This window comes from Cyrtonyx montezumae, unplaced genomic scaffold, assembly GCF_038088225.1.
Source record: "Cyrtonyx montezumae isolate F1298 unplaced genomic scaffold, pur_monq_1.0 scaffold_12, whole genome shotgun sequence".
Lineage (NCBI taxonomy): Eukaryota > Metazoa > Chordata > Aves > Galliformes > Odontophoridae > Cyrtonyx > Cyrtonyx montezumae.
Window position 1 is genome coordinate 13,153,555 of NW_027071848.1, and position 12,508 is coordinate 13,166,062.

Consider the following 12,508-nt stretch of genomic DNA (forward strand, 5'->3'; position numbering starts at 1 on the left):
CCCACATTAATGAAAGTTAGGAAAAATCCATGTGAAGCAAAGAAAAAAGTGAAAAGAAACCAAGAACTGAGTGACACTTTCATGCAGCCATCTATTTAACAATGCAGTAGTTTTAGAGGTAGGGGCTTTTATTAGTATTTCCCTGAATTTAGGTCTGATTCACCTTTCCTGGGAAGATCAGACTCAAGTTGCCAATGCCACAGTGGTTGGAAATTGAAGGAAGGTCAGGTTCAAGTTGGTGTTTTAACCTCTCTGCTTTAAATGTTTCAGATCCTCAAACCAAAACAATGTTTTCTCTCTTTTTTTCAGCTGCTGATCAGAGATCTTTGTGACAAACTTTATGCTGTCAGCGCCTCTGCACGCTCTGTCAAACTAACAAAAAACGGCAGGACTTGGAGATGAAATTCACCCAGTTTGTCCATTCCATATCAAACATAACACAGGTTTCTTAGGTAGCATTTCACATCTAGCATACAAAAGGTCCCAGATGAGGATATAAGATTGTAATTTGGATATATGTGAATTTCTATCCTCCTTCTACAGCAGCTTAGTTAGGCAGACCAGACCCTGGAAGCCTGCAAATGGTTAGACGGCGCAGTCTGAGCCTGACAGCCTGGTGCTGTCAGCTGGGATGGTGATCCAGGCAGGGCCTGGGTGCTACACTGTAGGAATCAAGCTGCTGATGCCACATACCTCATGGCTCTGTTCCACAAGCAAACAGTTCTTGTATCCAAGTACCACTCGTGCCAAAACACACAGAAAGGATTGCTAGGAACAACCTGTAAACATGTCACACCTTGACCTGCAATCACAGGGATAATTTCACCCTGCTGGAGGTTCAGTGATCTAAGTTAGCAAAGTTTTAAGTGTTACTCAAAGGGTACAACTCTGCTAGCACGTGGCGTTCAATTTACTTTTCACATGAGTAGCTGATGGAAGCACAGGGCAAAAACATGAAGGGTGCAGACACACATGGGCACGCAGGTGCAGGAGTCCTAGGGATGGGCAGCCCCAGAGATCCTCAGAGACAGAGAGTTCCAGAGCAGGCAGCATCCACAGAGCTAAACCCCGCTGGCATCACCTTTCTGTATCCTCTGTTGTGTGGTGGAGTGTCCCAGCGCTGCTCGCACTGCACACCCCACCCCAGCTCATGCTGGGGCTGCAGGCCGTGATACGAGCGCTGCATGCAAGGCTCTCTTCTGAAGTGCGAGCTGGCCAAGGGCCGCTCCTCCACACCACGGAGCTGCGCAGACTACCTAAGCCTGCGTGGTGCGATGTCCTTGTCTAATCTCACACTTGTCACTGTTTAATGCATCAGAGTAACAAACCAGTCAGGGTACGAGAAACCTGCTAACTGCTGTCCCGCAGAGTTACAACAGAGATGTAAGTTTAAATACGCCCTCCCCCACCATGCGCAGTTAGCGTTATAGCCGGACCTGTGACTGACGTAGCAGAGGAAAACAGCTGCATGAAAGAAACCATCGCCCATCTCCTCTGCCCTCCTTTTCCTGAACTGAAAGCCCACCTCTGGCTGCGCACCCCGGCCCGTCTCCCAGCCCGCCTCCTCCTTCCTTTTCCCCCGTTCCCGCACGATCCCGTTCCCCACTCCCTCGGCGGCGCGTCCCTTCCTCTCCCGGTCCTTCCGCCGGACCCACGGCCCCCTACCCCCCCTCCGCCTCCCTCGGCTCCGGCGCTGCGGGGCGGGCCCGGCGGGCGGCACCACCCCGCGGCTGGGAGGCCCCGGCGGGCGGCTCGGCCCCGCCGCCGCAGCGCGGCCGGGTGAGGGCGGCGCGGTGCTGAACGGACAGCGCCCGCGGGGACCGCCGCCCTCCCGCCCCGCCCCGCCCCGCCCCGCCGAGCGCGGGCGGCCTCGAGCGCCGCGGGAGCGGGGCGGGGGGGACGCGGCCTCCGCCCGCCCGTCGCGGAACTCCCGCAGTCCTCCCGCCTGCCCCCGGCCGGATCCCGCGCGCCCTCCGCCGCGCCCATGCCGGGCGTCGGGGCGATCGGTGGGCGGTGCAGGCACCGGCCGCGGAGGAGCCCCCGCGAGAAGCCCGAGGCGAAGCCGGGCGAGGCCGGGGCCGCCATGGACGCGGCGATTTGGATCTACCAGTTCCGGCTGATCGTGCTGGGCGACTCCACCGTGGGCAAGTCGTGCCTTCTGCACCGCTTCACAGAGGGCCGCTTCCCAGGGCCGCTGCACTCCGACCCCACCGTGGGGGTGGACTTCTTCTCCCGGTTGGTGGAGATCGAGCCTGGCAAGAGAGTCAAGCTGCAGCTCTGGGACACGGCGGGGCAGGAGCGCTTCAGGTAGGGGACCTCGACACGCCCAGCGCCGCAGCCCCGCCGACCTCTGGCCCCGGCGCCGGGCCCCCGTCCTTCCACACCACCCAGGGGCATTGCCGTTACCCCGGCACGTTTCACTCCCCTCCTCCCAGCTGCAGCGCCCCAGAGAGTCCTGCCTGCTTCCTACCTGCACCCCCACCCCACTGCCCACCATCACTCTCATGTCATTGCCTACCATCTTTCTCACCCCACCACTTACTATTACCCTCACCCTATTGCCTACCATTGCTCTCACCCTCGTGCCATTCGATTCCCCTCCTAGCTTCCTCCTTCCCCAGCCTTTCCTTTCTCAGCCCTTCCCTTCACAGCTCACTCTACTAGGTTTACCCTAAAGTCCTGAACCTAGAGCTGCAAAGCCTTCCCAGCATCCTTTCCCTTTTCCAGCCGGTGACCCCCACTTTGCTCTCCATTTCTTACGTTGTCATCAGAACTTGCCCTCCCTACTGCATTCCTGCTCCCTCCCATGCAAACAGGAGAGGCCAGGCCACCTCCCTGCTTTGCTGCTTTTGCAGCACCGCAGCACTGTAAGTACCAGCTTAGCCCTGGCACTGCCAAAGTCACAGGGCAGCCAGGGACAGTCCCCTCTCAGGGTTTCATCTGCCTTCTGCACTTGCCTGGCACAGATAGCTGCTAGGAGCCTTCACTAATGCTCTGGTCATTTTCAGTGTAGCTGAAATGCTGTGCTGAGAGCCAAATCCTCTCCTTTCTCCTTTCCATCACAAACAAGCAGTAATTTTTGCGTGGGTTTTAGTTTGGTTCTAGGGCTCAGTAGATGTGAATTCAGACAAGAGGATAGCCCATCTATCTATTCCAACGCGAGCTTAGCCCACACTCCTGTTATGGGGTTTAGCAGCAGGGTTGAAATGGGTCACTTTCTGATGAGAACAGAGCCCTTTCTGTTCTCTTCCTCTGCAACAGTTGTGCAGATGCTGGCACTCTGCTGGAGGTGGGATTTCAGCATCTTGCCAAGGGGCGCGAATCCCTTTGTTCAAGCACTACAGTGAAACAAAAAAACTTTCTCAGGCAGGCATGAGTCACAGGCTTACACATGTCTGTGCGGGCAGGACTCCGAAGGGTCAGCAAAGAAATGACGGTGAGCATTGCAAGCTCTTATCATTTTTCATCCTCCGTGCCAGCAAAGAGCATGAAATACGTGTAAACAAGTGACTAAGGAAATGTAATCTCTTCATTTTGAATTTGCTGACAAATAGCTGGGATGGCCAATGACAAGGCACTTGGCTGGAAAGAATGCAAATACGGAGTTTTGCATACATTTTAACTCAGATGATAGCCATGGTGAATGCTCGGGGGATATGCAGTGATGAGTCATGCACTCAGCTGCTTTAACATTTACCACTGGTGTACATCTATGTTGTGTTTTTTTTTTAATACCTAGCAGTTACAAACTGGAGGGAGCAGTTTTAAACATCTGTGTTTGTTTTTCTGCCAGGAGCTTCTTGTCAGTTGTTGTAGCAAATACCATAGCATTTATTGTAAAGTCTGTTCTATGCTTGCTCAAGAGAGCTATAAATATTTTACTAAATTATACACTACAGGTTAAAAACTTGCATACTCTGTTCTCTGCTAATGGAGAAGACTGCAGATCAGAAGCAAGGATTGTCTTGGGGAAGAACTAATTATTCTGAGAAGTAACCTAATTCTGTGCAATGCAAAGCAGTTTGCAGCTCAGATTCCCAGTTCTGCTCTGGTTCACTTGTGCAGGTACTTCTGATGGGAGCAAAGCCTGTCTGAAAAGCCCCTCAGGGAATTCCCAGTGCGCAGTGCAAAAAGCTGGCTGTGTAATAACTCCCACCTCCTGGGGCAACAGGGGCGTGCCCAGGGGACAGGTGAGGTGGGACACACCTGCCATCGCCCCCTCTTGAAATACAACACTTATTTTCTTGTGGAGATTGTTTTGGAAAAGTTCTTACATGTGTCTGGTTAACTGATGCCACTCTATTTGAACTGGATTTCATGCATATTCTTAGAAATCATCCTTAACTCACATTGTTTGCATTACTGATCATGTAAAGTAATTCTTAATGCTTCCACAAGAAGGGTAAGCAAACTGCAAATGCTAGTGTTAGACAGTTTACTTATACTGAGCTCTGCCAGTGCAGTTACTGCATTTACTTTGATACCAGTGAGGCATCACTAAGGAGAAGCTCCCATTGTGCCAGCCAAAATTACCAGTGCCTCCAGTAGTTTAATAGAACAAGAACCTGCGGGCTTGGTTAGTCCTCAGATCTATAAGGGAGACTAAGGGAAATATGGGATTCACCCTGATTCCTTTTAAGGATCTTTTGAGGTTAGCTGTCATTTAGAGCAGCCCACGGCTTTGGCTTTGTGTGTCACATTCTCTGCTTCACTGTGATTCGTTTGTTTTTTTTCCTGTATTTGAATCCAACACAATTAATTTAAATAATGGATCTTCCGAGTTTACAAAGCAGTGCTGCAAAGATCAAGAATTTATTTCAGGAAATTAGAGATTTAATCCTATGGGGATTCTTCAGTTACATTAACTCACTTTGTAGTAGACCATGATATTAACTAGGTGCATTCTGTTTCTAATACGTTCCTTGAAAATAGAATTATCCTTTTTCTTCTTTGTGAGGAAGCTGCACTTATTTTCAAACTAACTACCATTGCAGTGTGGTCTTTAGTCCTGGAATAAAAGTAACTTCAAAATTAGATAAAGCTTTTAAAGAAAGTTTGGTTCATCCGGTAAAGATCAGTAAGATCATGAGAAGAAGCACTGTGACTGATTTAAAGTCATCCTAATGTGATTAAAACATCCTCTAATTCATTTTCAGAAACAATTGCTCAGTGGCCATTGTGTTACCAAGGCTTTCCTTAGGAGTATTAATTAGGATCTTACATCTTTAACCTAATATTTAGATTAATCTAGGAGAAAGACTTCTGTTTGAGACAGTATTCTCCCCAGCCATTATGCCAGTTTAATCAGAATAAATGAGTGGAGCTAACACGTACTCCACAGTAGAAGTCAAAGTTTCAAAAAGAATCTAGGTTTTGCATTTAAAAACTACTCCTAATTAAAGCTGAAGACTTTAAAGTTATCCTGTGGGGTGAAGAAGAAAGTCATTCCAAGATATTGTTATTGTGCTTCATAACATTGAACTTATAAGGAGCAGTCTCACCTCCAGGAATTACAGACATGGAATGGGATGTTATAGCATTCAGTGTCCAGGTGCCGTGGTTCTCTATTCACACTTACACTAGCCATAGCTTTTTAGCAGGTTCTGATAGGTATTTTCTGAAGTATTTTTTTTTCCAGCTCTTTATCTGAATTTACCATTCATTCACTACAAATGCCAAACATTTCACAAAATGTTATACAATTATTTTTGCTAAAAATGAGAAATAAGAATGGTCTTGAAGATGCCGGGACAGTCTGTATTTAACAATGGCACAGGAGTGTTGCAAGTTAAAGGAACTTTGTAACTATATCTTATTTTCAGGAAGGGGGAAGAAAACAAGATTTACCATTTCAATAATGCTTGTGTCTGTTTTTGTACCTATCAGACAAAGGTGATATAATACGTTGGGTATTTAACGTGGACTGTAGCACACCCATTGTGAACAGGCCGGTGCAACACGAGGAGTGCACACCACACTGATCCCCTTTGAGCTCTACAGCAGGCATGCTGCTTCCCTTCACTTAGCTCAGCCGCAGGAAGAAGGCAGACTCCCTCCTGGAACAACATTAGCTCACTACTCTGACAAAGACACACACGAATAGTCTGGTGTGGGCACATCCATTAACTATGGCTTTGAGAAGGGGGGGTTCAGTCTCCCATGACAGAGAAGCAGAGAGAAAAGGCAGCAGTGTCAGGCTCAAAGGAGCAGAAAAGCAAAGTGCTTTAGGCAGAAAGATAAGACACATGAATAAAGACAGATGCAGGGCTCAGCTGAAGAGTTCAGCCTCCTCTCAATCACAGTCACAGGCAGGTTTGCCAGGTTCTAAATACACAGTTAGTTCTGCCTCCCACTTCCAATCAGCATCTCCTCTGAAGGGTCTGCAGGAAGGGTCTTCAAGATGCCACTGCCATCTTCCCCATTTTAGAAGGAATGCCACTGGTTGGGCATTACTTTTTCACCGTGATCCCACCCTGTCCCTAGCCTAAGGCTTTCACTTTCTACTAAAAAGAAATGCTCTCCTCTCCCTCCTTTCCCACAGTTAATAAATTATGGTGCTGCCAGTAACACATTCCCTTCCACAATGCTAGATTTAAGACAATTAATTAGCTGAGTCAAAATGTACTGTACATGGGAAGACATTATTTCTAGAATAATTTAGGATTAGCATGGAAATAATTGGAGCAATGGAAATTTGAACATCCCTTATATGTGAGTTGGATAACATCAAACTTCACCTGTAGCCCGTTCCTTATCCTGACCTTAAGAACTTGCAGGACCATGAGGTTTTTTTCTTCTCATAAAATAGCAACAGTAATGGAGTTAAAAACTTCAGCTTGCTTTTAGAGACTGATTGTGCAACATTCACCAAAGAGTATAATGATGTTGGTGGACTCTCTGCTTGTGAAAGAACACAGAGAGGGCCAGTCTGGTTTTGTCTAAGGTCTGTACTCAGGTATCTTGTCTCTGATAGAGTCTTCGAATTCTCCAGAGTACTCTGCTAGACTGTACTCAACTTGAGGGATTTCTTGAGTGGTGCAGTTTGTCTATTTTCTAAACCCCATCAGCCTCTTGTTCAGTGCTTGATCAGCTGTGGAATACAGATAGCCTCTTCGCATTCATAGCATCTTTCCCAAGTAGATCTGCAAGCCTACCAGCTGCTCTAATGGAGAGCCCTTTTTTTATTTGTTTATTTCTTTTGAATCTGACTCCTACCTGTATTAGGCAGCCCCAGGCTTTTGTACTTGAAGATTAACTGAGAATATTTACCTGCTCTGTCTAGGACCCTCGTAGTTTTGTATACTTCTGTCACATCTCCATCAAGTTTTCTCTTTTCTAGCCTGCAGTGTTGTAGCCAACTCAGAAATCCTTGCTTCCTGGTCTTTATAATCACTGAGATGGTGCTTTTCCTATAGGAGAAAAGTGTCTTGTACTGAAGGCTTTTTCTTTTCAGTGGTCACATAAAGTTTGCTGAGAAATAACTTTTTAAAAGCTACTAGAAGATCTCGCTCTTAGTTGGCTGGTTTCTGGAGCAAGATTCAGAAGCTTGTGTCAGGAAGGTTCCTTTCACAATGACTAAAGGTATACTCTATTCACAGCCATCCAAGCAGGACATTACCCAGCATAACAAAGGGGGCATGATGGTGTTGGGAAAGAGGCTGAAGCCAACCCTGCTTTGAGAGGCTTTTGCCACTTGAAGAGCACAGCCTGGAATTGCCTTCTGAGGCCAAAGGCGGAAAAGGGAATGAAAAATACTCTCCTTGTTTGTGGAGCATCTGTGCCTATATCTGTAGCTGTTATAAAATGCAATTATCATGGCCCCGAGTGCATCAACAGTCTGTGCAACCTACAATACAATACAACAGTCCTACCACAGGTCTGGTTGCTTTGCTGTCTGATCAGTTCTGGCTGCTTCTATACAGTAACAACACAAAATATTCATGCCAGTAGCAGGAAAAGTGTGTTTGGCCGTATCTTTCAAAATCTAGCAGTGCAACTTAACCAGGAAGGCCATTTAACAGTCTGGGTCAGTGTTTTCACTTCTGGTGCTGCATAGAGAAGAGTACAGGATTTTTTGAGCCAAGAGGCAGTAGTACAGCTGTAAATGAGTGATTAAGGGCTTTGCTATGAAGAGCAGTGCTGTACAGTCTAATCACTGGTGTAAGCCTTTATGGATTTTACATTACACAGCTGCTGGATGAAATACTCAAGTATCCCTGGGTTCAGAATTTAGGAACTGCCCCTTGAAGAGCCCATTTTAGCCACTAAGGTAAGGGAATGTTTCTGCACACTGGCCCTGTGATACTTGTCTCTTTTACACAAATCCAACAGAAGGGTAGAATGTATTCCTCCACCCTTTCATTCAACTTCTTAGATGAGTTCTGCTCCTCCTTTTTTCCTATGGGGGCTGCAGCCAGCAACTCTCAAGCTTTCCATATGACAGCCTTCCTTACACTTTGCTGGCTACCTCGCGCTCTCATTGACAGTGTACATATGCAATATATTGACATCTGTAACGTCTCTAAAGGTAGAAGTGCTCTGAGCAGAATGCCTAGAGTGGTCTTTGGACACCAGCCTGCATCTTGTGAAGGTGAGCTCTTCCCTCTGGTGTAAGTAAAAGGTTCATCACCAGAGGGTTGTGGGCATGGAACAGGTCGCCTAAAACCAAGTCACAGCCCCATGTTACTGGAGTTCAAGGAGCATTTGGACAGCACTCAGATATAGAGTTGGGGTGTTGGGTGTTCATGAGTGGAGCCAGAAGTTGGACTCGATGATCCTTGTGGGTCCATTCCAACTCAGGATGTCCTATGATTCTAAGTAGTGCATTAGGAAACTGTGTGGAAGGTAGGTATCTTCACTGAAACTTCACCTACATTTTGTGAGGAGCTTGAGCCCATCGATGGTGCTAGGTGAGTTCTTGGGAAGCCCTTTCAAGCAGGACCCTTCTGGACACACAAACTGGTACCAGCCGGGTAGGGGCTGTGGGAAGGGGGGCAGTGTCTGCCAAGCAGCTTGCAGCCCACACACAGGCAAAGCATTTGTGTCCTGGAGAAGTTGCCTAGGCATCATGGTCAGAAATGCAGCTGAGCGTAGCACAGCTTTACATGTTGGCCTTACAGTTTTATCTAAGCCTTGTTGAAGGCACCTTAGAAGTCCTGTCATCTTTACCCATAATATTAATGAGGCAAAATCTGCTCTTGCACTTAGTTTCATAAGAAAAACAGAACAAAACAAAAGCAAACAAAAAACCCACCAAGTCTACCAAACCACTGCAGCTAATGTGGTTTTTCAACTTTCATTCTTGGTGTGATATAGAGCACGAATGAGCGGAGGTACATTCACTTTACACTGTTCACTTCCCAAATAACTTGGGAACATCTACTAAATAAAACAAAATAAACTAGGACGTCCAATAAGAAAAAGCGTTTGTCTACTTTTTATTTTTCTCTAATTGTTATATTTAAGTCAAATATTTTGCACCTGTAGGATATTTCAAATATTGTTGAACAACTTGCCATGTTCACGTGCCCAGATGTTTTTCTCATTTTTTTTCTGCTGAAAGTTACAGGTGCTTTTGAACCATTTTTGTTTCAGGCAACATTTACATAAAGAATAAGAGCTTTGATCACCAGCCAGTGTTAACTGACATAGCTCTATGGAACTAAGTTACATCAGGTGAGAATACAGACACCTGTATATAAGCTCATGGTAATACATGAAATACTGATCGTTGGTTCTCATCTCATCAACACGTGACACAACAAAATTCCAAATAAATATGCTCAGTAGATGATGCATTGCATTTTCAATACTAGCTTTTCTTCAACTGCTGATACATTTCTTCAGCATAAATGTTATCAGAACAGAGATTTTTTTCTTGAAAATTGGTTAGACTATGTTCCATTGCTCCAAACCAGATCCCATTTTTGTCACACATTTCTGCTCTAAAACCACTGATTATCTGCTCTAAAACCACTTATTATCAAAATAACCAGTTATGATGTTTGCAAGTTCTCTACTGACAAAAACAAAAAAATTAAGAAAACCTGAAGCTGATCTTTGTGGTATCTTTATTTAGTACTTCATAAAATACAACACCCCTTATTTATGGTCACTTTTCATATCCAGGCTGTTTGAATCAATTTGAGGGTAAGCTCATGTTGTCTCCACATTCAAATTCTTCAGAGACATACTCCATGGTCTCTGTTGCTGGGAATGTAGAAAAGATATTTCTAAAACATTTGGAACACAAACTCTCCCTGTTATCTAAATGAAACAATTTCAGATGCAGTTTGCTGTGACTGAATGAATTTCTGCCAAGAAATCTAAGCCTTATCTATCTGTGCACTTACCTATCTGTAATGTAACTACTGTTCCTAATTATAATTCAATGTTCAAATTGTTAGAAAATACTACATTAAATGTGATTAACTGAAAGTAAGAAGGAGCTCCTTTAATGGAAAATATTTTTTGTTGTGTAGAGTTAATCTCAATTCAAAATGTTTTGAAGCTGCATTCTCTCCATAATCATATGATAAAATATAGTTAATTCTTGAATATATTATTATTTCAAAAATGACAGTTAATATAGATTTTCTGTCTTATTTCAGTTGGAGAAAACTTATACATGCACACTTGCTATATGTTTATGTAACTAATGTTTGCATCCAATCCTAGGTAGGCCAATCACTTCCTTTAAAATATCTCTTCTCACCTTTTCCATCCTGCCTCTCTGCTAGAATGATTAGAGACCTGATATATATACATATATATATATATTTATATACACGCACATATATATTTCCTTCTAGAACATATTAATAATCTTCTCATAGGAAGGATCTCCTTCCTGCAAAATCAATTCTGGTGAATGGTCTGGAACATAGTGAGCTGAAAAGTAGAAAACGTCACTACTCTTGGGAGTTTCATGCCAAAAAAGAGTAAATGGAATTAATAAAGAGCTTTTCAACCTCCACGTGAAAGATCTCCTGGAAGCAGAATTTGTTTTGTCGATGCTGTAACAAGTGTGTGCCCAGCTCAGCCAATTTTCTGAAGTGCTGTTGAGGGATTTTCTTTCTTAGCCTGTTATCTGATGATCTCTGCAAGCACAAGTAACAGAGATTATCTGTACAGCTCTTGTCAAATAATTTGTCCGTAAGGAATACAAACGGATACAGGTTTCTGGACATTGGCCTACATATTTTGCTTTGAAATAACCAACTAGATCAAAGTTAAATGGATGATTGTGTAAAACTGAATGAGTTGGTATTTAAAGCTAACAAGCATTGGACAATATATATATATATATATTATTTTGTGAACATGTGCAACAGTTTGCTAATAAAGAGTGTTTTGCAGAATGCTCACCATTAAAAATTGGCACTAGAAATGTTGACTTCAGGAACATTTAGAAGGTGGCTTTTGAATGTAAGAGAAAATGAAAAATGAGCTTTTACATATGGAGGAGATAATAAATGCCAATTTCAAAAAAGCAAAGATGATTCATAAAACTTACGGTAGATTTTAAAAAGCTGCTGCATGGAAAAGCATCCTGTTTACAAATAAGGTGAAAATGTATTTTAATTTTCCTTGTTCCTTGATTTTTTTCTTTTCAGATCAATAACACGATCTTACTATCGCAATTCTGTTGGCGGCTTGCTAGTCTTTGACATCACAAACCGGCGATCCTTTGAACATGTGAAAGACTGGCTGGAAGAAGCAAAAATGCATGTACAGCCCTTTCAGATTGTATTTCTGTTGGTAGGACATAAATGTGACTTAGTGTCACAGCGCGAAGTTACAAGAGAAGAAGCAGAACAACTGTCATCCGACTGTGGTATGAAATACATAGAAACCTCAGCAAAGGATGCCACAAATGTCGAAGAGTCTTTTACAATTCTCACACGAGACATCTATGAACTTGTGAAAAAAGGAGAAATCACAATACAAGATGGATGGGAAGGTGTTAAGAGTGGCTTTGTTCCAAATGTTGTACATTCATCAGAGGAAGCTGTAAAGCCCAGAAGACAGTGCATCTGCTGAATTCGTAGCATGCCAAAGAGCACATCAGGTGTTCAGAAGATGACACCAACCTAAAAACAGAATAATAATTCTGAAATAAGATTAGATCACGACATAGCTGAATCACAGAATGATAACTTGCTTTTGTATCCTTCTGATTCACAACTTCATAAGATTTTAAGGTTTGTGGGGTTTTTTTCGTTTAGAGAGTACAACATCTTTCTGTGGTCTTCGGGAAAAGAAATGATATATTGCTAAAGGAAACATTAATCCTATAGCAAGACACTTTGAAAGTGCAATAACCATCAAGACAACATCCTATCTTGGGCTCTGTATTTTGAATACAGATTAAAATCAAGTCTTGCTAGGAGAGGATGAGACAAGCTTTTTACTTTTGTTCATCCTGCTTTAGTTTTGGGCAGGTAAATATCATACGTTATACTTTTTTAATGTGATTCTTTACACAAATGCAGCATTGCTTATCAGC

The 12,508-nt window shown here is 44.1% G+C and overlaps 1 protein-coding gene across 1 annotated transcript; it reads left to right on the top strand.

The window, feature by feature from the left end:
- Window positions 1–1,984: 1,984 nt before the first annotated feature.
- Window positions 1,985–12,508, top strand: RAB39A (RAB39A, member RAS oncogene family). Its single transcript, XM_065730056.1, has 2 exons — window positions 1,985–2,307; window positions 11,616–12,508. The coding sequence occupies exons 1-2, from the start codon at window positions 1,985–1,987 to the stop codon at window positions 12,040–12,042; spliced, it is 750 nt and encodes a 249-aa protein (XP_065586128.1). The 3' UTR covers window positions 12,043–12,508.

Excerpts from the sequence above, each read along its gene's own strand:
- RAB39A (XM_065730056.1), top strand. The coding sequence starts at position 1,985 with ATGCCGGGCGTCGGGGCGATCGGTGGGCGGTGCAGGCACCGGCCGCGG. Across the intron at positions 2,308-11,615 it reads GCGGGGCAGGAGCGCTTCAG|ATCAATAACACGATCTTACT; the intron begins GTAGGGGACCTC and ends TTTTCTTTTCAG.